Source organism: Protopterus annectens, chromosome 13.part0 (assembly GCF_019279795.1).
Source record: "Protopterus annectens isolate FY-2018-M chromosome 13.part0, PAN1.0, whole genome shotgun sequence".
Lineage (NCBI taxonomy): Eukaryota > Metazoa > Chordata > Ceratodontiformes > Protopteridae > Protopterus > Protopterus annectens.
Window position 1 is genome coordinate 523,761,249 of NC_056747.1, and position 24,341 is coordinate 523,785,589.

General features: G+C 39.2%; 1 protein-coding gene across 1 annotated transcript in view; it reads right to left on the minus strand.

Annotated features, from left to right (window-relative positions):
• The window catches only part of LOC122787927 (peripheral-type benzodiazepine receptor-associated protein 1-like), a 1,795,954-nt gene that overhangs the window by 1,409,228 nt on the left and 362,385 nt on the right, over nucleotides 1-24,341 (minus strand). The window contains exon 5 of the mRNA XM_044054852.1: nucleotides 20,105-20,188. Within this exon, the coding sequence (XP_043910787.1) occupies nucleotides 20,105-20,188 (84 nt within the window). The remainder of the gene's footprint in view (nucleotides 1-20,104; nucleotides 20,189-24,341) is intronic.

Sequence of the window (24,341 nt, forward strand, 5' to 3'; positions counted from 1 at the left end):
GGGCCTCTTTAAGCCTAGCCATGTTTCCCATGGCTAGGCTTAAAGGTTTTGCAAACCTCAGTGAGTCAGTAAGCCTCCTGACAGAAAACGTAAGATTTTCATGTAAAAATTTCAGTGACCATTTCAGAATCAGAATTTTCAGCTTGAGGAGAATTCCTTGAAGAAAAATACCTCCCTTCCATTCCCTGCTCTTCTGACTGTGAATCTGTGTCAGAAAGTGTAGTAAATATTTTCTTTTCCTGTTTTAAGTCAGTGAAGAAACAGGATTTATAACATTAAAAGCAGACCTTTGGCAAATCTCAGTAAGTCTTCACTAACTATAATTAAATAAAAGAGAAGAGAACATTCTTAACTTTTTGCTTCTTTTCCTAAAAGAGCCTTGGAAAAAGACTGACCAATGTCAGGGGCACTAGCCTGGGAATCAGGCACCTTAGCCTGGCTGGACATAAAAACCTCATCTGCTCCTTCCCTGAGACTGATAAGAGTGGTTTGTCCTTCGCCTAGTGAGGACAGCCCTAAAGCCACAGAAGACACATCTAACTCTTGGTCCTTAGTGGCTTCCTGACAAGGTACACCAGAGGGTCCAAGGAAGTGAGTCTATCCACAGTAGAGGCAACCAATGATGGCTGAGGCAGTGAGGGAGGCAGCGTGACAGCTAGTGACTTCAAAGAAATGCTCTCATTGTGGATGGGAGACTAAAGACTCAAAGAGACCAACAACTGCACCATGATTAAGCTGTGAAAGAATGTAACGCAGGTACAGGAACCTGGGTGAGTTAGTAAACCTCATGACAGAAAACTTGATTCTGAGGTAAAGTTTCAATGACAGCCCCCAAAAGTACAATATCCTACCCTATACACAAGAATCCTACATAGAAATGTAGAAAAATCATGAAAAATAGATTTTACACTTTTCACAGAAGCATTCCCCAAGTAAAAACGTCATTACCAGGCATGGCAGTCTAAAACAAAAACAAAAATCATACTAAAAATAATTTCAGAGAAAAAACATTGTTTTTCCTTAGGAAAAATTGTGTAATGTTAGGTTTTACACAGAACACTACTAGTCTACCCTGCCTTGAAGGATCTCAAGCCAACCATCAATTCCACAAAGCCTGCAGAGGGGGCACACTTCAGCAGCAAGAAAGCTCTGAAGCTTTGGTGGCCTAATCTTTGCTTTTATGTGGCTCTCAATTGTCGCAGTGGTTAAGGCATGTGGAAGGTGCTCTGAAGCTTTGAAAGCTGGCCAGCGGTCATATCCCTGTTAGAATACAACAACCCATACAGCTTAGACCAACAGAAATTTGAATGTTGAACAGCCTCTGTCAAATCCTGGCTAACCAATAAAAGGCTGCTCTTAACCATTAAAAAAATAAATAAATAAATTTTTACTCACACCCAGGTAATTCTACACCCTGAAACACTTCTAATATTACACTACCACAGCAATATCTATAAGACTTGAATGATTATCAGTCTTTTAGGATTTATAACAAGTTTCTGCAACTCAAGAAGCACTACTTTTCATTTATACGGCATGGCTCAAGAATATCTGTATAAATAACAATAGGTAAAACAGCCATAAGACTAACAAAATTGACTTCTAAGATGGCTGCACACTGATCAACAACTTAACTTTAACTTTACCAGTAAGAATATCTGTATAAATAACAATAGGTAAAACAGCCATAAGACTAACAAAATTGACTTCTAAGATGGCTGCACACTGATCAACAGCTTAACTTTAACTTTACCAGTGTGAAAAAAGAAACTGAGAAAAAGGCACTCCATTGACACTGTTTTTTTTTTTTTTTTTGGTAAAATTCAGTTACTAGCTAATAAGTACACTGCCTGGATGCCAGCAAAGAAGAAACAGAAATTTATAAAACCCAAAACAAAATCAACCAGAAAGGTGAAAAAAAAACTGTCTGGGAAGGATTCTGCAGCTGTTCTGCCAAAAGCAGTTCAGGGTTCAGCTTTGGTCCAAGAGGAGGCTTTCATTAATTTAGAGGGGAAAAAAGTCTTATGTATTCAGAGGTAATTAAAATAAATGAAACACTGAAAGACTATCAACTCATACAACAACTAACTGTTCAAATAAACTGATAAAACTGCAGAAATCAACCATTGGAATGAAGAAAAAGTTGGCTGCGTATGAAGCTTCTCAAGAAGCACCATTTCAAAAAATAGAATTAGAAGGCAGAACGGTCAGGGAAAACCTAGAGATTTACTGATATATCAGAGAAACTGGAAGGAACACACTATTAATTTTATAAAATGACAGATAAGCAGCTAGACTTGTGTTCAACAGCAGGATTTGTTAACTGAAAGGGCACATATAGTGTATGCACCATGAGATAGTGGATAACATCTATATTACTAAAGACGCAAACCATTCAAGCAGAAAGACAAAACTGTGTCAGAAAGGCAAAGTATTAAAAACTGGAGACAGTACAGTGCTTGTAAAAAATGATTACTCACTCTACACCAGGCCAGTGACAGACTAGTTGGCATAATGGTTAAAGTCTTTGCCTTCACCCATTTGGAGTTTGCATGTTTTCCCTGTATCTCTCTGTGGTTCCTCCCACCTCTGAAAACATGCTGAGCATTTCCATCTCACACTCACCAAAATAATGAAGCTGTGCATAGCAACACAGACCCTACATGGTGCCCTACAGGGGGAAGAGTTGTATAAATTAACTGCACTGGGCATCAACACAGATCACAGACTGCACACTGTGGCAGGGCTATCTACTTGATGGTGTCAAATATGGCTCTAGGTGATTCAGTCATATTGACTAATGTCGCCGACATGGATATATACAGGTGATAAGAGGGTCAAGGATCCGTCCTTCTCCAAACTACACCAGGGACCTATGCTAACGTTGGGAAGGGTGTAAGTGCCCCTCTCTTGGCTAGTGTGTGCCTGCCATTTAGTCCATCAGCTCTTGGTAAATAAGCTACTGACTGTCCATGTCCAAATGCCCAATTTTGGTTACCTGGGATAGCTCTGTTGAGTGAAAGCTGGATGTAAAAGCGTCAATCTGCTAAATATGAAGAACTGTCCCACTCAATGTAGGTTCATTGACAGGACGCGGCTTGGAAGAGGATGGCATGATGCTAAGGAGAAGGTTGGACATCATATATCCAGGAGATAAGGTCAAAGATAAGTCCAATGAGTGCAGTGAAGCCACCTGGGTTGGGCTCTAGACTGTACTACTCAGGAGAAGGACAGTCTAGAAATTGTGTGGGGAATTTTGGTGAGGGAGAGGCTTTTGAAGACTGTGAGGGATGCCATGAGAATCAGTAACAGACTCATGGCAATCACACTCCAACCTAATAAAAGGGAAGCATTTATAATATCAGCCTATGCCCAGAGTAGGTTTGTGATAGTGAGGAAAGAGTGCATTCAGACAGCAGTTATGGGACCTACTAGATAAAGCAGGACAATACGAATGTGTGATGATAATGGGTGACTTGAATGCACATATCAGGAAAGACAGAACTGGATATGAGGATTGCCTGGGTCCACATGAGTGAGGCAAGAAAAATAAAGAAGGTGAGGATGCCATGCTAGACTTATGTCTGGCAAATGGATTGATAGCAGCCAACACATGGTTCAGAAAGAGAGACCGTCACAAAATCATGTACAAGAGTGGCCAACATGCAACTCAGGTAGACTTCTTCCTAGTAAGGAAAGGGCACTGGGGTAGAATCAGATATTGTTTCATTGGGGATGACTTTGCAATCAGCTGCAAGCAGGGTTCACAGAAGGCTCTAAGGTCAACAGATGCCAGACTGATGATCTAGAAGGTGACTGAAAAGAAAGCACAAAAGTTCAAGGAATTTCTCAGGACTCTTACGCCTTATGAAGAGTTAAAAATATTTGGAGCTGAAGAAGAATGGCAGTGTCTCAAGGCAGCATGTGTGAGGACTACAGAGAAAATATGCACATGAGCCAGGTATGGAAAAAGGGTACATAATGAAAGCTGGTAGTGGAATACAGATGTCCAGGAAGTCATCAAAAGGAAGGAGTGCAGAAAAAGTGGGAGATAGAAAAGACAGACAAGGAAGGAATACTGGTTGACTAAATAAAGAAGCCAAGAAAGGACTTGCAATAGCACAGAACAAGGCATCAGTGGCACTCTGCCAGCTTCTGGTATGTAAGCCAATAGATAGCACAAAGGCACTATATCAAGTTGCAAGGCAAAGAGAAAATGATGAAGATACTTAGGTGCCCATGCCAGCAATAACCTGCTCACCAGTCCACAAGACATAAAAGGCAGATGGAAGGAGTACTTTCAGCAGCTTCTGAATGAAGAATCCCCAGAGAAGCTGTACTTTCCCAGACACAGCCTACAATGAGAGAAGAGGAGGAGCCCTCCACAGAAGAAGAACGGCACTAAGGAAAATGAAGTCAGGAAAAGCAGTGGGCTCACATGAGGTCACACCAGATACGATCAACATGCTGGGTGAGACGATTGCCTTTCACCTTCTTCCAAGATGGTTGCACATTGAATAACAGCTTACCTCTAGCTCTCTCAGTGTGAAAACAGAAACTCAACAGAGAAGGCCAGTAGACGTTTGTGTTTATGGGTAAATTTTAATAACTGGCTAGCAAGTGTACTACTTGGATGCCAGAAAAAAGGAAACACAGAGCACCTGGAAAGAAATTGGCTACAAAAGATGAGGAAGAAACACTGACTGGGGAAAGTTCCGCAGCTGCTCGGCAAAAAGGAACGTGACTTCGAGAAATGACTTCCAGTAACCTACAGGAAGATATAAGACAATTGCACACAGACCTGGTTAAAATAAACTAAACACTGATAGAGTATACCGATACACACAACAAAAGGCTGGAAAAATGGAAGAAGCTTTAAATAGATATTCAGATGGGGTGATAAAGTTGCAAAAATCAAATGCTGAAATGAAAAAACGGCTGGCTGAATACAAGACTACTCAGGAAGCGATGCTTCAATAAATAATAGAACTACAGGACAGCGAACAAAGGGAAAACCTGAGATTTTCAGCTATATCACAGAAGCTGGAAGGAATAGACCACATTAATTTTATTCAAAAAAACAACAAACAGCAAGTCATTCAGGTTCAAAACTTCTTTACTCATACGACTTGCTGTTTGTTGGGTTTTTTTGCATTAATTTTATGAAAGTACTAATAAGCACCTGGATTAGTATTCCACAGCAGGAGTTGTTAGTTGAAAGGCCACATCCTGTGTATGCTCCAAACCTGGCTATCAGAAAGCAACCTAGACCTTTAATAGTAAAGATGCAATCCTACCAGCAGAAGGAGCTGATTCTGACAAAACTGTGGCAAAAAGACAAAATGCTAAAAGTGGAAGACAGTACAGTGTTTGTGGAGAATAATTACTCATTGTACACTAGGCGGAAGAGGAGTAGATCCATTCCACTATTCAGGGAATGTCAAGATGCAGGTGTGAGATTCAAACTGCTGCATCAGCTGTCTTCAAGATATTCTTCCCTGGAGGGACAAAATAATTTTTTGATGAAGTACATGCAAAGGAGGAAATACAAATGTTTGTCCAATAAAAAGTGAGCTGTAAAACAGAACAAGATTCTTCTGGTAATAAAGACCATAGAGAGACTGTACCTATGAAACCTTTTCCACTGTTTCAACATAAAATGTTGGAGAGACGGAAGTGAGCATGAGAGTTGACTTGAAGAATCAAGAATACATTGGAAATGAAGCAGAGACAGGATCTGGGAGATGGAGGTGAACAGTAATAAAACCAGCAACAATGTGGGATTACAATACAGTAATTCTATTTGTGAAATATGACAGAACAAACAAATCTGGAAATATTGGACTTTTTCAGAATATGTCGGACTTGTAGTAGACTCTAAAGTATATGCCCTACTTCTTGTCATTAATGTTATGAAAAATGCTTTGGGAAGCTAAGAGAGGGGAGAAAGTTAACTTTACATAAATAAAACTTTTTTTCTTAATAGTACTATTTTTGTGGTGTATGGTTTTCTCTGCATGCTACAAAGTAAAGTTTTCTCAGTAAGTGTAATGAGGATTTTAAATTAATGCTGCTGTTCTTTTTTTTTTCTTCTCCCTTCTAAATTTCTTCTTCTTCATTTTTAAGAAATGTAGGCCTGGTTTAAAGAGCATGACAAAATAAAAAATAATGTGCTTTTTCTCATTCTTGCATCTGGGAATGACTGGATTGAGGTCCTTAGATTGATTTAATAACAATTTTTAAGAGAAAGCAAGTAAATAAAAACGAATGCTGAATATTATGAGACTTTTTTCTAGCAAATGAATGTATGCTTAGTAGCAGTTCTGCATGTGGAATCAATTTGATAAGGAGAAATTGACTGTCTGGCTCTCATGTCTCCATGCAGACAATCTAATAATGAGAATTTGGCTGGCTGGTTCTCATGTCTCTATGGAAACAATCTGACAGAGAGAAATTGGTTACAGTCTGGTGGAGAGTGATTGACTGGGGAAAAAAGAAAAGAGAAATTGGCTAGGAGATGATGTTTTCTGAAAGCATTTGTTTTTTTCCCCAGCTGGGAGAGCTATAAAGATGAGACAAAACCAGTTAACACACGAGAAGCACAGGCTGCAACATGCATCTTAATGTAGATAACCTTTCTTTTAAGTTAACTCAAGTCTGTATGTATGGCTGTCAGTTTGGGACATTTGTTCCCATTAGACAGGTAAAACTTCAATATTTGAAGATGTATGTAGTTTTGTGTCTTAGTATTAAATTAATAGGTCTGGGGGTATTGGGGTTATATTTTCTGAAGGCTTTCAATAAAACAACAAAGTTTTGTAAGGTGCAACATAAGCTCAAGTGGATATGACAAGAAACAACTATATAAAAGTTCCACCTCCCAAACAGTGTATGCATGCAACTCAAAAGCTGGAACCAGACATTTAACAAAAAACGTGTTATACATAAAAGGTGGGAGTAATAACTTTTTAACGCAATGAAGCTCTCTGTAATGTCTTTAAATGTCAATGGTTTCACAGATAAATACAAACAAGAAAGAATAGTGAACTACATTAAAATGTACATTGCAGATAGCTATGTTACAGGAGACACAGTTGGAAAGAACTGAACACGTGAATTTGATAAAGTAAGGTTTTCAGGATGGTTACTTAGTGGAACATCTGGGACAAAAAAGAGAGGAGAAGTTATATTAACTGCAAGACAAGCTCCAACAGTGATAGAAAAAGATAAAAAAAATATAATAATGCAGATTTGTAGTGCTAAAGGGCTACTGGCAAGGGAGGATGACTACACTTGCATATATTTATATTCCACCTAAAACTGCTATAAGGGAGCTTATGAAAATTCTAGGAGAAATAATCAGTTTTCAGGAAGGAATATTACTTGGAGGTGGAGAGTGGCATTTGATTTGCAGCAGTGAAAATGTATCTGGGGATACTGAAGGGAAAGTAGAAAAAAAGGAGGGTAGATTTTTGAAGAAATTTATGAAAATATTTGGCATGGAAGAGTTCAGAGTGAATTTACATATTATTCCCAGAGATATAAAAACTGGGCTAGGCTAGACAGAATTTGCATTTCACAGGGACATGTGCATTTAATTGAAAGCCTTGACATGTACCCAATAACTATTTCAGATCATGTGCCAATAATAACTAAAATAAAAATAGTGTAATGAAATAAAATTGAGACAGTGGTTCTTTCCCACTTATATGTTGTAAAGAGAGGAATTTAAGGAATGTGTAGTGGAGACTATTCAGGAGCTACTTGAGAGGATAGAAATTACTTCTTAAAATATAGCTAGGGGTGGGATAAAACTAAGGTGGAGTTTAAAATAGGGTAGCACTGAAAGAAAGGAGGCTATGGTTAAGAAGTAAAAAGAATTACTTAAAGGGACTGACAAATGTTAAAGTACTGCAGAATATGGGAAATCTCACAGAACAAGAACAGGATCAACTGCAGAATGCTAAGCACAAAATAAAGGATTAACTTGATAATATACACAAGTTTAGAAAGATTGCTGTTAAGCAACTGTTTTTTGATAAAACACTAGATCACAAAAACGTTTAGCACAAGACTCATGCAACAGAAAGAAGAAAGGGCTATTGCCAAGTTTAGGGCTATAACAAGGAAGGTAACAAGAGATCATATAGAGCTATTAGAAATATTTCGGAAATTCTATGAAGTCTGTATAAAGCACACAGATATGGAAATCAAGAAAAGATACAAATGAAAATGTTTATGGAAGAATTAAATATGCCAAGATTAGAGGTAGATGATGCTCAATTACTAACGGTTAGGCTTGGAGGAGAAGAGATAAAAATTGTGATGTATAACCAATCTACAGGAAAGTCCCCCCGGAATAGATTTTATTACTGTGGACGTTTGGAAGCTAGGAAGGAAAAAACTGATAAATATCTGGAAGGTTTTGTTTAACAGTATTTTAAGAGGAGGAGAAGAACCAACATCCTGGAAGAAAGCAGTGGTAGCTGTAATACCTAAAGAGGGTAAACATCCATCAGATCCAGCTTCATACAGGTCCATTTCAATACTAAACCATGATTATGATTATGAGAACGGCAAAAGTAATGCCAAAATTGAAAGATATGGCTCAATGTGGTTTTGCAGAGGGGAGGCAAACATTTGTCATTAACAGCAAACTGATGATCCTGAGGGAAGCAAAATGTACGAAAATACCCTTGTTGTTGGTGGGTCTTGATGCAGAGAAAGCATTTGACAGAGTAAGCTGGGACTTTTTGAACCGGGCAATGGAAGCATTTGCATTTCCTGAAAAAATTAAAACGTTGATTAGGATATATGAAGTTTTGGAGGTAAAAATTAAAGTGGGTGGGGTCTTCTCTGATAATTTCTGCTTGAGCAGAGGAACCAGGCACGGTTGTCCTCTTTCCCCTTTGTTCACTGCATTACACTTAGAACCATTAACAAAGAAAATAAGGGACTCAGAAATTCAAGGATATAATTGGTATGGTACTCAAGAAAAGCTGGTGATATAATTTTATACCTAATAAAACCAGAAAGAGACATTATAATGTTGTGGAACATTCTGAGACAGTTTCAGATCTTTTCAGGACACAAAATTAATGAAGCTCAATCAAAGGCAATAGTGATAAATTATGTATCCGGATATGAATTGGTTCAGCAATACCCATATTTATGGGGGCATGATAAAATGAGGAGTATGGATTAAAAATTATTTTGGTGTAATAGCTAAGGATACGTGACAAAACACTAAACAAAAGATAATGCAAAAATGGAAACCTTATTATAAGGATATGGACAGTAAGATACAAGCAGTTAAAATGTTTTTAGTTCCATTAGTCTTGTACACAGGTCAGGGATATTTTATCAACCAGATGAGAAGTTGTGGGTAGCAATTCATAAAGAGTTGAAGGACTGGTTTACTATCAAAATTGTGACCAACAAAAAATGTTCAATACAACAAAAAACAATACCGAACACGGAACACTGCACAAGTCACTATGTTGAATCACATGCCGATTATTTGATTCGGCATTATTCGACATACTATTTCCCCTGCACCTGTCAAAACAGGAATTACAGTTCTGGTTGTCAGCAGTATGAACATACTGGACAACACTAAACTTTAAATTTTTGCAGGGGAGCAAGCCCCCTGTAAATTATATATTCCAACTCCGAGATCGCACTACAGTGGGGAAAAAGGTAAAGTTCCCAATCTGCACTGTACTGCAATCTCTACTAATTAGATCGACCACATATGTGCAAATGTACATTGCATTCGCTGACCAGGAACTCACACTTGAAAGTTCGACAAAACAGGATTCAGCCAACTGGAATTCAACACCCTGTTGTCGCCGAACCTTCACTCATAATTTTCATGGTAAACCTGAAAAACTTTATCTGGGAGAGGAAGACGGCAAGAGTCAAGTGGGATAAGATTATTCTTCCAGATGAAAACAGGGCAGATTAGGATTACCCGATTTGAAGGGGCATTTCAAATCTACACAGTTAAGGCTCCTACACACAGCACCAGCAGAAAACTATAATTCACAGTGGAAAGGGATGACGGGAAGCTCAAGAAAGAAGAAGAGACCAGGAGTTTGGATGCAGGCCTTTAAGGAGAACAATAATCATACAGAATATTATATCTATAAAGTAGCAGAAAGTATCCTAAGAACTAAGCCAACATGGGAATGGAGAAAGGAGATTCTGTTAATAGGGATGACTGCAATTAGGGATACAGACAACAGGCAAGAGGAGGCTGGAATTTATCAGATAAAACTGACAAAGGAAGCAAGGTATTGGGAGCAAATAACTAGCAAGGGAAAGATGATAGAATGGGAAGTTGCCAATAATTTATTTGGATTGCAGGTTAGAGACTGCATTCCTTGTCAAGGATAGATATCAGATTAAAGGCAAAGAGAAAGAAATATGGGGGTCTTAATCGAAAGACCAGCACTGGTAGAGTTTTCAGTAGAATATAGAACAGGACCTGCCATTGAAAAAGGAATACTTAGTACAGCATACAAAATATTGCATGTTATCCATAAGAATCAATCAGAGGAGGTTAGAAAGGATTGGGAAGAGAGACTGGATAAACAATTCACAAAGAAACAATAGGAGGATACATGTACGTCTCCTAAACATGCAACAAGATCTAGAAGATGTAGGAGTTTTGCTTGGAAATGTTTACATAGATAATTATATACCTCAAGTAGACTCCAGAAAAATTTTCCTCAGGTAGACAACAAACTTTGGAGGTGTGATGGGGAAGAAACAGGTAATTGGGAACATATTTTCTCAGAGTGCAGTGAGTTGGCGGACTTTAAGAATTCCCTGTGGGATTCCCTGTCGGAGATGCTGGGTGGGCAGATTGGTGTGATGAGGGAGATGATTTTTCTGACCTATGAGACAGAAATGAAATTTCCTAGACATGGTGAGACCTTGCTATCTCTAATTATGGTGGCTGTCAAAAAAGCAATTACTAGAAAATGGAAACCAAAATCTAAACCAACTATACTAGAAGTAGTGAATATAGTAACAGAGATAAAACAATTGGAATTGAGATAGTTAAGAAAAGGGTAGGAACAAACTACATATGACAAATGGGAGCTGTGGAACAGTACATAAAGGGGAGGAGGAATGAGGTTTAAAAGAAGCCAGGACTTAAATGAGTTGTGTAATTTTTGACTGAAAATGACTGGGTAGATTATAAGTGATGTATAATGTTTGCAACTGGGAGTGTGGCAGTATGGTTTGTGATGTAAAATGCTTGCAAATAGAATTGTGTCAGTGTGGTTTGTTTTAATTTATATAAATGCATGCTTGCCTATGTCGTAAGTGATGGTTTAATAAAGACATTTCTTGTTTAAGAAAGGGTAGGAACTAAATAATTTATTTAACGCTGCTTAGCTTATACAACATACAGCAATATATTTCAAGTATAATGTTTGTAAATGTGAACTTAATACAGTTTGATTACTTTTATAAAAATGCAAATTTGCCTATGTCACACGTGATAATTCAATAAAGGTGTCTTAAAGATGTTGGGTGAGATAGGGTAGAAATGGCTCCTCAGGGTACTCATAGCATTGTGGAGAAAAAGGCATATCCCAGATTACTGGAGAATAAGCATACCAGTGCCAATGTTCAAGAGCAAATGGTCATTCACAACTGTGTGTAGTACAGAGGTATCAAACTACTGTCATGCTGCATGAAAGATTTGAAGAGGTTGACTGATAAATGAACACGCAGAGTTGTAGAAAGTACGATGGGAGATGAGGTGTTTGGATTCAGATCAGGATGCAGCACAACTGACCCGATGTTTGCAGTGAGGCAGACAGTTGAGAAGAAGCTAGAGATGAAGACAGAGACCAATTAAGCATTCCAATATTTGGAGAAAGCATATGACAAGGTCTCAAGAAAGTTTATTTGGGCAGTCCTACGGTGATTTGAAGTCCCAGAAACATTGGTAGAATTAGTGAAAGCTATGTACAAGGACTCAATGACACAAGTATGAACAATGTTCAGTCTCACAGAGAGGTTTCCAGTGTATGTGGATGTGCACCAGGGTTCGGCCCTGAGCACACTTCTGTTCATACTGGTGATGAACTACATTAGCAAACAGGTCAGAGAGGATAGATCAACAAAGTTGCTGTATGCAGACTAGCAGACTCAGCAAAAACATCAGCAAAGTCAGAGAATGGAATGCAAAACTAAAGTCACGTGGGATGAAACTAAACAGTTTAGACAGCTGTAATGGTAAGAAATAGTGGAGTTCAGAAGAAACTGGGAATTGAGATATAGGTGAACAGGTTAACAGCTTCAAGAATTTGAGATGGGTGGTTGAGAAAAAGGGAAGTCTGAATGAGGATGTCAAATCTAGAATCAGAGGGGTTGCAGCCAAATGGCACAGAGTATCAGGTGTAGTATGTGACAGAAGAATGCTAAACAAGCTGAAAAGTAAGGTGTACAAAGCAGTGGTGCGACCAATACTACTGTATAGCATGGAAACCTGGGCAGTAAAGGCAGAGCAGTTGAGGAAGTTAGAGGTGATGGAGATGAAGTGCCAGAGATGGGCAGCAGATGTATACTGTGGGATAAAGAAATGAGGACATAAGTGCAGAAGCCAAAGTAGCTCCAATTGCAGAAAAGGTCAAAGAGAACAGATTACAGTGGTATGGACAACGTACAGAAAAGCAGATTACAATCTAGTGAAGACAATTTGGGACAGAAAGAAGACAAAGGCAAACAAGGGCATCCAACAAAGAGGTATATGGATTGTCTGAGAGAAGACCCATAGCAGTCAGGCATGAGTGTCAAAAGAAGCCAGGAGTGTGGCATTGAACAGAGAGAGACAGAGTGGCAGTTGATACAACATCCCAACCTCAATACACTAAATAGTAACAGATAAAAGGGGTTGATGATGATGACTTCTGCTGTACCACAGAAACTGGAATGGACACTGTATTAATTTTATGAAACCACAGATATACAGTTGGACTGGTGCTCCAGAGCAGGATTTATTAATTGAAAGGGCACATCCGAGTGTGTACTCCAAAGCTGTCCACAAGACACCAGCCAAGACCTGTATTACTAAAGATGCAAACATACAAGCAGAAGAGTTGATCTTGACAAAACCATGGCAGAAAGGCAAAGTATTACAAACTGGAGACAGGAAAGTGCTTAAAGTAAATGACTATTCACTCTACACCAAGCAGGAAAGAAGCAAATTTATTACAGCAATCATGGAATGTCGAGAAACATGTGTATCCAGCTGCTTCACAATATATTTTCCTGGAGGATCAAAGACTTTTTTAAAACACCTTTACTCAACTATCACTTAAGACACAGGCAAACATACATTAACTGAAAAGAAAACAAACCAAACTGAATTTTTCCCATTTACATACATTAGCAGTGGTGGTGCAGCAGTAACGTTGTCACCTCACAGCAAGAGGTTCTCTCATTTGATTCTTGGCTGGAGTGCCTTATGTGTGGAGTCTGCATGTCCTCCCCACGGTCGAGTGGCATTCGAAAGACATGCGTGAATGGGCGTGCCTTCCTTGAAGGTTGGGCGTCGGGCTGGCCCCTTGGCACCATAAAAAATTTACTGCCAATCATTAGCGGACCGGAGTTCCGCTGTGCCGACCCCTCACCAGGAAAAGCCAAAAGAAAAACAACATACATCACATTTCTTTGTAATTATCAATCCAACATTACATAAATTGTTAAATTCCTACCTCAATCCTCCTCCTCCTGAATATTATTCTGCATGTACTGTTCCTATCATTTCTAAGTAATTTGATCCTTTCCTTTTCCAAAGTTCATTCTTCCAGTTCTTTTATCTCTATTACAATACTCAAAGTCTAAATGAACTGCATGTGAAGTACAGTACTGATTTCCATTTTCTAGTAACTGCTTTTTTGGCATCCAAAAGAATTAAACTTAATAAGGTCTTACTATGTCAAGGCAATTCAGATCCTGTGCCCCAGCTCGAAACGAACCATATCCTTAGTTACAGCCATTTGCTCACCCAATATTTTGTCAGAGTACTCTGGAAGGAATTTTAAACATCTGCCAGCATCACAAACACATGCTCCCAGTATTTATTTTTTATATATTTATTTATTTGCAGTTGGTTTACCAGGATAGTCCATTGGGCCAAAATGAACCTGTTTTCAATGGAGTCCTGGGGAGAAAAGTTCCAGACAATATAGATTACAGTATTAGTTAGACATATAAACATTATGAAAATCTCAAAGTAGAAAAATACAAATGCAAATGCACAATTACAACAATTTAATTAAACAGTGTTAAAACTGATAGAAAAAAAGGATTATACATAAATTCAAAAAATATTAAAAAAAAGAGAGAAAGAAGAGAGTGAGAGGTGAGAGGTGTAGAGTAGAGAGTAGCACCTTCAATATATAAATAACAGGAATGTAGAGAGATGAGAGAGAAGAGAGAAAAGGTGTAAGCAGGAGTAGGAGGAAATGGGGAATGTCGAGAAACATGTGTATCCAGCTGTCTTCACTTTGCTGTAGTAACCTCTTTCTTCTCTATCAAACCTCCAACATTTGCTATTGATCCGAGGAAAAATTCTGTGAAGTCTGCTTGGGGTATATAAATTCCTATGCAAACAAATCCAAGCAAGGATCATAAACCTTCTGGACTATTGCATACTTAGGAGCCATACATATGTCCTCCCATTGTTTTCTTGTAAATTGCTTTTCCTGTCTCTTCTAACCTACTCTGACTGTTTCTTACAGTTCTCATGCAATATTTTATATGCCTTAATTATTCCTTTTTTAAAAGCAGCTACTGTTCTAGATTTAACTAAAAACCCCATCAGCGCAGGATTTTCATGTAATATTCCCCTATCCATTTCTCTTTGCTTATCCTCAAATATCAATCCTCAGTAGGGAAGGCAGTCTGGACACAAACTGGTATGAGTCCACAGGCACAGACAATAAGGGGGGAGAAATGCAGGTTGGCATAGACCACTCTATCTCTGGTCCGGAGAGCATCCTGTCCACTCTATCAAATGGGGAGACTGAAGTTTGCTGCCTGGAGTCCAACCCCTGGGATCTGAAGACTCAAAGAAATGCTAGACTTAGGCACCATTTCCATCTGCCTCAACACCATGATTGAAGCCAAACTTCTGAGCTCCAGAGCTGTGAGAGGATCAGATGATTCAGAAACTCAAAGCATCAATCCCAGCCCTGAAGGCTCAGCTGCAAAACCACTGGAATCAAGAAGGTCAATGTAGGGATGGGAGCCGTAATCAGCTACACCATCATCCCCAACCCTGATGGTGGTATGGCAACTGGCTCTTGAAACCCTGGAGCCATAGGGCTAGAGTGAGGAAACAAACCAGAGCCAAAGCCTTAGGTCTAGGACCTGAGGTACATGGAATTAGACCTAGTTTCATCTGAACCTGCAAGGAGGACCACATCAGCTGCTCCAAATCTGTGGTTCTAATACTCCTGACTGATCATACTGCCTAAGCTGAACAGGCTACTGAGGACAGCTTGGAAGCCCTTCTACTGGTATAAAGTTCTCAGGATCAGGCCTAAGTTAGAGAGGGTCGGATCCAGGGTGAAGAAGGGGATGAAAAGGAGAGTGAACCCTGCCTGAGGAAGTCTCTTTGGACAGGAAAGGGCTAGAGGTGCTAAGTATCAGGGAAGAAACATTCCTATTTGTTGAAGCCAATGGGGAACAGGTCTGAGGAGACAGACTCTACACACAAGAAGCCAGAAGAGCTGAAAATCTTTGGACCTTTGGATCTGGCTGGTTAGAGGCAGGGGGAGTCACTCATCAGTGGTCCACTTTAAGCACTTTGGGGTCCACAGTGCCCTCCCTCTGACCCCAATTGCTCTTGTCTGACTTGCGGAAGAAAAAGTCGAATCTCCAGAAGGCAAAAGATCCTTAAGGACTAGCTTTGCCCTACATTCATCTATAGTTCTGGTGCCTAAACTGGCACAAATGCAACAATCAGCCTAAAAATGAGTAGCATCAAGGCAGTAAATGCATCGGTAATGCATGTCCTGTGATGGCAGCTTGTGGCTGCAAGCCACACACTTTTTAAAACCTACATTCATGGACAAGAACACCACACATTAACACTAGCATACTAGCACACAAAAATGCTACTATTAAGAAAAAGGACAACTACAAACTAGTTTTTTAAACACACACACTGAGGAAAGAATGGAATGGCAGGAACTGACCAAGTGTCAGCAAAGAAAGCTATCTATTCTAACCTTAGCCAGCCCTAACCACTATCTATCTACTTATCAAAAATACAATCCAAGGTAGAGGGACAGGTGACAGAAAAATTAGCAACCACCACCAAAAAAGGGGCCACTCAAAGCAAAGCTTGAGACTTAGCTGATGCTTGGAAGGCAGCAAACGGCATCTGGGATTAGCTGTAGAGAGAGCAAGGTACTATGGGTAGAGGAGGCAGATCTTGATGGGGCTAAAGTCTTTGGAATGGCTTGACTCAGATCTGAGTTGGATCCAATAACCCACAGACAGAAAAGACAGAAAAAGTTGGACAGAAAAGACAACATTGGATCTTGTGTTTGCTTTATCTACAGCAATCTTTTTGTCCCCCATTAAGTGATGACAAAGGCAGGAAAATAAGAAACTGGATCATGGACTTCATTTGGCTGCGTGACTTACCTCAGATGAAACAGGACAGACTCATTCTCTCTAAGGATACAGCAGGACTTGGAATAATGGATATTAAGTAGATATGCACAGGTGGCACAGTGGCACAGATAACATTCTAAGTTAGACTTCAGGCTCCTAGTTATAATGTGATCTGTAATGGGATGGTTCTGGAAAACAAAAAAGGCTGACTAATTAGCAATGATATTTACAAACCTATGTGGGGACGGAGATCACTAGTAGCTGCACCCCCTTTAATGGGCATAATCAGTTTACAGGGCATGGAAAGAATGGAGGAATGATATTTTAACCATTCAGGGTAGGATGCATAACACAAATGTGCATGCAACCCCAAGAAGATGGACACAGCTATGAGCAGACATTAAATATCGGGCAGGTTGACTGGCAAGGGGGAAGATTCTGGACTGTAAAGAAGCCGGGGATAAGTTTAGACCTTCAAGTAATGCATTCTCATGCTACAGTGAGATAAAAAAGGAAGTGACACAATTAATATGGTTATAAGTGAAGCAAGTGGCCTGGGCTAATGAAATGGATTCTAGAAATGAGGAAAGAAGGAACGATAGAAAAGAGGGTCAACATCCAAGATTTACAAGCTGCTAGGTGAAGCACAAAAAGATGTGACATATAGGCTAAAAACGGAGTGGGCATACAAGTTTGGAAGAAACTGTAAATATATGGAAGACATTATATATACTTTAAACTGAAAGGCTACCCAGCTTAGGAAGTTTAAGATATTTATCTGGAAGTGCCTGTACAAGTAATTTTTACACTCTGGTGAGAATACACAGACTGTATCCAGCAGCAGACAGGGATGGCAGGATATGTGAGTATAGGGAGAGAGAACACTGGCTCTACATCTTTTCGAAATGTCAGGCACTTTAAGACTGGAAGGAGATGTTGGAACAGATGACACTGGTGGTAGCATGAAATCAAATGAGGTTTATTGGAGCAGTAACGATGCTGGGATTATGGTTAGGGGAGAAATTTCAGGAGGAATAACTGCAGCTTGTCTGGATAATTGCAGCAGAGGCAGCAAAGAAGGCCATAACAGAAAAATGGAAATCCAAGGATTGCCTGAGAATTAGTAAGGTAATGGCCTTGATAAAAGAAGTAAGGGAGGGAGAGGAACAAACAATAAGTAAACATAAACAGAAGTATCTAAGAAAGTGGCTCCCATGGTTTAAATATTTGGAGCAATTTTTTTTTCATTTTAATGGGCACACAAAGTGCACATAAATATTTAAACAGTTTGACAATAAAAAGGAAAGGTTAGACTGTTTCTGTAATAAGAAACAAAAGGCAGAGGGGATAAAATACGGGACACTGGGATACATTCATAATGTCTAGTCTAACAGCCTTAATACCAAATACTGTAACGAAACACAGTATGTTTAAATGCACATGTTACCAGCTTTTTTTTTAGAAGTACTTAAAAAGCTGATGGCTTGTTGTATGAGATTATGATCCTCTCCATAGCTTTGCAGACCTGGCTTGTTAAGCTTATGGGGCCGGTAATTACAGGGGTCCCAGAGGCACCGCCAGGGGAGGGGTGGGACACAGTTGCCGTCGCCCTTGGGCACGAGTCTGGTGTGGTAAGGCTAAGATTAAACAGCTGCCTGGGTGCTTTTCCTCATTCATTGAGTTCGTAGCACACAGCCGTGGGGACGGTACATGGGGACTGTGTTTTTACCTTTAGAGACAGCTTTCACCTGCGCATTTGAGATGTCTGGGAGGCTACCACTCCTGGGGGATAGTTCTCTCCTTTTGGGGGAGAGAGGTGAAGTTGTTTGCACTGAACCTGTCTGCCAGTATGTTGTGGTGGGTTCAGTGATTTTTGTATCATTTTTGTATCATTCTGGAGCATATGGGAGTTTTCCACCAGTTTTCTACATAGCTGAAGAAGGCCTTTATGATTGTCTTTGAATCTACTGCAATCTCAAAGTTGGTATATATATATATATATATATATATATATATATATATATATATATATATATATATATGTATGTATGTATGTATGTATATATATATATATATATATATATATATATATATATGTATATATATATATATGTATATATATATTTCCTCTCTCTCTATATATATATATATATATATATATATATATATATATATATATATACACATACACAAAAAGATATACAAACACACACAGACACAAGTATGTATACAAGTAGCAGTAGGTTCAGGGACCTGCCCCCCCCCCCCCCCAAAAAAAAAAAGATGCTTAAAGTTTGTTTGGGATTTTGTGTTTCGACCTTCTGTAGTGGATCTTATGGCATATGGTATTTCAGCTATTCAAAATTATAAATGTATTCATAACAGTGTCAGTGGCACAACAGGCAGCACACTCACTTTTGGTGCAAAAGGCTGTGGGTTCTGTTCCCATACCAGGTAGATCAATTACTGACACTGCAGTGCAGCATAATAGGGATGCTGCACTCCTCAATTTGTCATCTTTTGGAACAGATGTTAAGCCAAGGCCCCATCTGCTTGAGGTGGTGGTAGCTCAAGTGGACGCAACATATCTCACGGCACCTACTGAAAAGAGTAGGAGAAGTTCCCTGATGCCCTGGATAAATTTCCCCTAGTAGTATAAATATCACCTCGGGTCTCCACTGAAAACAGGTTACTAGCCTAGTGAGACTAACCTGATTAGCAAAGGATAAATAATAAAAAATAAATATTCCAATAGATGAAATCAAATGGGCTGGTGTATGGAAAAGTCAAAAGTCTCAGAAGCATGTTCATTTGCATGTTTACTTGTATTTGACAGTGGGTGACAACTATACCAGCATTTCATGTACCCCTAGCTGTTCTCACTTGCAGGAATTCAAATGAAAATTTAATAACTCATTATTACTTTATTGTTTAATGGCTCAGAAGCAAGTAATATTTTATTTTTATCAGATGCTCATGAGCTTCATCCTGTGGTCCAGGGTTTGATTCCCTCAGCCTCCACTTGCCTACTGCAGCACTCTGATCAAGTCTCTTTAACCAGTGTTCTGGGTCACCCCTGAAAAGAGACTCATTAAACAGACCCAATAATAGTTAACAGTCACCCTCTTGACTGGGAGCACAGTTTAGTAACAACACACTAAAAGTCACTGTTCCTCTGAGAAGCAGGTATTTTTAGTTCCACACCAGACATTAGATTACCACACTATAAGCACAATGCAATTACACAGTGAGTGGCTTCCTGTCAAAATACAGACTCCTACATTTTGAGTTGCAAACACAATAAAACACAACACATACTTAATGCAACAAATCAACATATTTTTTACTAAAGCAGAAAAATATGCATTCTTGGAGAACATCACAAGCAGCCTAATCAACAATCTCTAACAAAATAACGTGGTTTAATTAAAACAGTTTAAGACACACTCACCAGCTCCTGACATCGTTTCTGTTTCTTTCGAACTTCCTCGCTGAGGCTGTCACACTCTTTTCTTTTTTTAGCCAGCTCACACTCCTAAAATGAAAGGTAAGTCCCAAATCAGCTACAGATATGCCAGGATATACACTTTGGGAAGACAATTGCCAAATCCAACTCAGATCACTAGGCTAAGGCACTTGCAACATACTGCTCAGTGCCACTGATCCAGCTCAAATGAAGAATTTGACCACATTATGACTGCAAAACATGTGTGCTAACCAATCCTAGATTATTACTTTGATGCAGCTGAAATTAAAAATGAGAGCAGAGAATAACAGAACTCTCTTTAAATCAACCTAAACAGAAATGAGAATCTCTGCTAAGCATAGCATGTTTCTTGTACATCCGACCTCTGTTAATGGTGGACTTCGGATGAGCACTACAAAATAACTACACAGAGCAGTTACTCTGTAGAAATTAACATGCTTTTCTGGAAGCTTCAGCAGATGGCAAGGAAAGCTGAAATACAACCCATCTCATTTTCTGATGATGATTATGATACCTGATATTAGATGCAGTCCTGTCGGTTAACCCTGCATGATTGTTACTGTAGCAACCATCTCATCAGAAAACTATTATTTGGGATACGGGGCTTGTATAAACAACTTAGACACTGAGTAAGGAAAAAAGAAAAATAGCTAACAAGGGTATTCAGCAGAATAAATACTAAACAGAAGTTCTGTGACTCATTTCTGCAGGATAGAACCTAATGCCTAACTTAATTTCAGGATACACATTGTCAAAAACGTAATCTATACGAGTGATGCAGTGTAATTCACAATGGCTGATAGAGGAGGTATACAATTCACAGGATCTCTGTGACTCGGGTCAAAACAGAGAATATTTAACTACTAATTTTGAACTATGTAAAACCTGTAATTCAGATGTTGCTAGAACATTTTGTCTTTGTTAAATGATAATCTTGCAATTACACAATATGTCAGCTGATAAAAAATCCATCTGGTTTAATTAATTTGTAAGAAGCTATTCTAGCCGCTAACATAAAGTTATCAATATGGCAAGAAGCAGTTTTATAGGTACTCAAAAAGTACATCTATGTAAGGAACATATCATCACTGCAGATGTTTGAATATACTCATTGTTGCTGTACTGACTCATGGAATTCCTGCTTGTAGAATCCCAACAGACGGACTGACTTCCAGATCTTGTCCTTCCCCCTCTATCCCCAGTGGATTCCACTCCTACATCCACATCTGGACATCAGTGGTATAAAGAGGTATCAACTATCACCATACTCAGATCTTTCCTGCACTGCAAGAACAGGTTTGCTCCCTGGAAACGTAGCATGACTCACTGAAGGATAACGCACCCAGGTGAAGGACCAGAACCAGAAGATCGCCACAAACTGTCTTTGCAGTCTGCTGCTGATCCTGAGAAGGAGGGCACCTAGCTGGGTGGAAGAGGGGCTATGTGCTAACTGCTAGGCTGGGTACACACCTCCAACCCAGAAGTACCCCAGCGACAGGGGGAAAAGGAGGAAAAACACTGGCAATGCAACAGTGAAAACACTTGAGAGTATGCAATTATGGCAAGATCCTAAAAACAACTGTGTAGTTCACTGTAGCAGTACTGACTCTTGGGATGACTCTCAGAACTTATTTTTAAGCACCTTTATTGAATTACCACTTAAGACATAAGCAAACATACATTTATATAAAGAAAAACAAACCATCTTATCATGTTCACAGTTACAAACATTATATATCTCACACATGCATTATACAATTATCAATCAACTCCCACAACTTATTGACCATAGCGTGGCTGGTCTGTTAAAGGAGCAGAAGACATAACGCCCTACAAGTATGGCAAGCAGCCAAACTGGCTTGGGCCATAGAAATATTAATCAAGTTACATTGTTTAGCAAAGGTTTCCAAAAAGGAGGCAAGTCACCTGTTAGTAATGGTCCCTGACTGAAATATGGACAGTGGCAGAGGACAGGGGTGTAGCTTTTCAAATTTGTACTCACAGCTCTCAAACTGCTACCCCCCCCCTCCCCAGCCAAGCTACGGACATTCTCGTAATTCACGGTTCGCTCTTTTAGTATCGATGAAGAGGCATTTGCTGTAATGCCTCTTCAGTAATATAATATGGATTCACTCAAACTCGGTTCCTTGAATTGAAAATGAACCTGAAAGTCAGTTCTTTGAAAAATGCAGCATGGTAGTTGGGGTAGAGGATTCATGCTTTTGTTTTCTGTAACTAAGGTACAGGTTTTGAGCTTGAGTAAATTACTAACTAGGGTGTTTCATTCACACACACACACACACACACACACACACACACACACACACACACACACACACACACACACACACACACACACACCCCATCTACCTCTTAGTGCAAGAAATATGGACAAAGCCTAAAATAAACAGGGACAGATATTAAATAGTGCTCTCGTGAACTTAGAAAGTTGCTAGAATAACAGGATTTGTGCTAGTGTGAGAAAGTTGCTAGAACAACAGGATTTGTGCTAGTATGAATTTTTCTAAAGGACATGAAGTCTGAAACTCAAATGTGTCATTATTTAGCAACTTCAGCCTTCAATGATTTTCTAGAAAATCACAAAATTTATGAGGAACAGACAAAATATATGGGGCAAAAATCTGGACATTCTGCAAAATTTGGACAGTTGAGAGGTATGCTACCTACCACACACACACGCACACACACACACACACACACACGCACACACACACACACTGAGGCAAAGCCTCAAAAATAGACATTTTTTTAAAATATTGCCCTTATAAATTTAGAAAGGTAATAGAATAGTAGTAGGTCTTGCATTACTACAAATTTTCTGAAAGGTATGAAATCTGAAACTCAAATGTCTGCCATTATTTTCTAACTTCAGTCTTTAATGATTTGCCACTAATTTGCCAGAAAACCGCAATTTTATGAAAAACGGACCAAAAATGTGATGCAAAAATATAAAATTGCTGGACAATACAGCTGGGAACCTGTCAAAGACGGGACACCATTTTAATAGGAACACTATTAACTTGAGCAGCTGACAAAATTAGAGAATCTACATGCATTTCTGAAATAAAAGTAATGTATAACTCTGATCATTAGTTCTTTATAATTGTAAAGCCTCCACGTTTTCTTCCAAAATTCTATTTTGCAGAGGGATTATTAGGGGGGAGCAACATTTTGAGCCAAAACTGGGGGCAGTTGAGAGGTTTGGATATTCCTAATTATATAAAGCGATTTATTTGCAATTCCTTGATCACTATAAGTAAAAACTAGAGCTCTCAAAAAAAAATCCAAAAAAGCTAAGAGAGAAAAAAGCTAAAAAAAAAGAAAAAGAAAAGGCCTTCTTTTCTTTTAGCTATGTTAGTAGAGGAGGAGGAAACTCCCAGATATGCTCAGAACTTCAAATGAATGAAAGACTGATGATACAGACAGACATTGCATACATACTGCTGACAGGTTTCGGTACCCCCTCCCCCTCCCCCAAAGAGAGATCTATACCAAACGCATTGCAGCCCCCAAACATCTCCAACACCCAAGTCAACTCTGCTCCTCCAAAACATCAAAAAAACACAGCATCCATGGGACCTGATGGTGTCCCTCTGTGTGCTCCCACCAAACTCAATGAGGAATTAAACAAGCAGTTAATCAAGTTTAATTTAATCAGTACCTCCTCTGGGGCACACTCAGGGGTGGCACACTTCGCAAGGTCCACTTCACAAAAAAGCACCTCCCTCCCATTAGCAGGATTTCATCTAGATCAAGGAGGTCATATAGTCTCCTCATCATCTCACCATCACCAATGATTGAGATACAATGCCCCAAATTCGATCTGACACCCGACCCGCAGCAGCTGCAGCACACAAAAAGTTTCACAAAAGATAAAAAGGGTCTCAAAATCTGTCTATGCTGCTGACTGAAAGAAAGAACCCCCAGCTCTGTTCAGTCGCTTTCAGAAGGTGACCTTGACCTTTGCACAAAGGCCAACCTCTCAACCTCTTAATGCAGGAAATCTGGACAAGGCCAAATATATTGGGGTAACATACAAACAGTACTAAAAATTGATCTTATATAAACTTAAGACAGTTGACAGAATAACAGGTCTTGATTTAGCATGCATTTTTCTGAAGGTTATGACGTCTGAAACTTAATGTCTGTCATTATTTAGTGACTTCATTCCTAAATGATT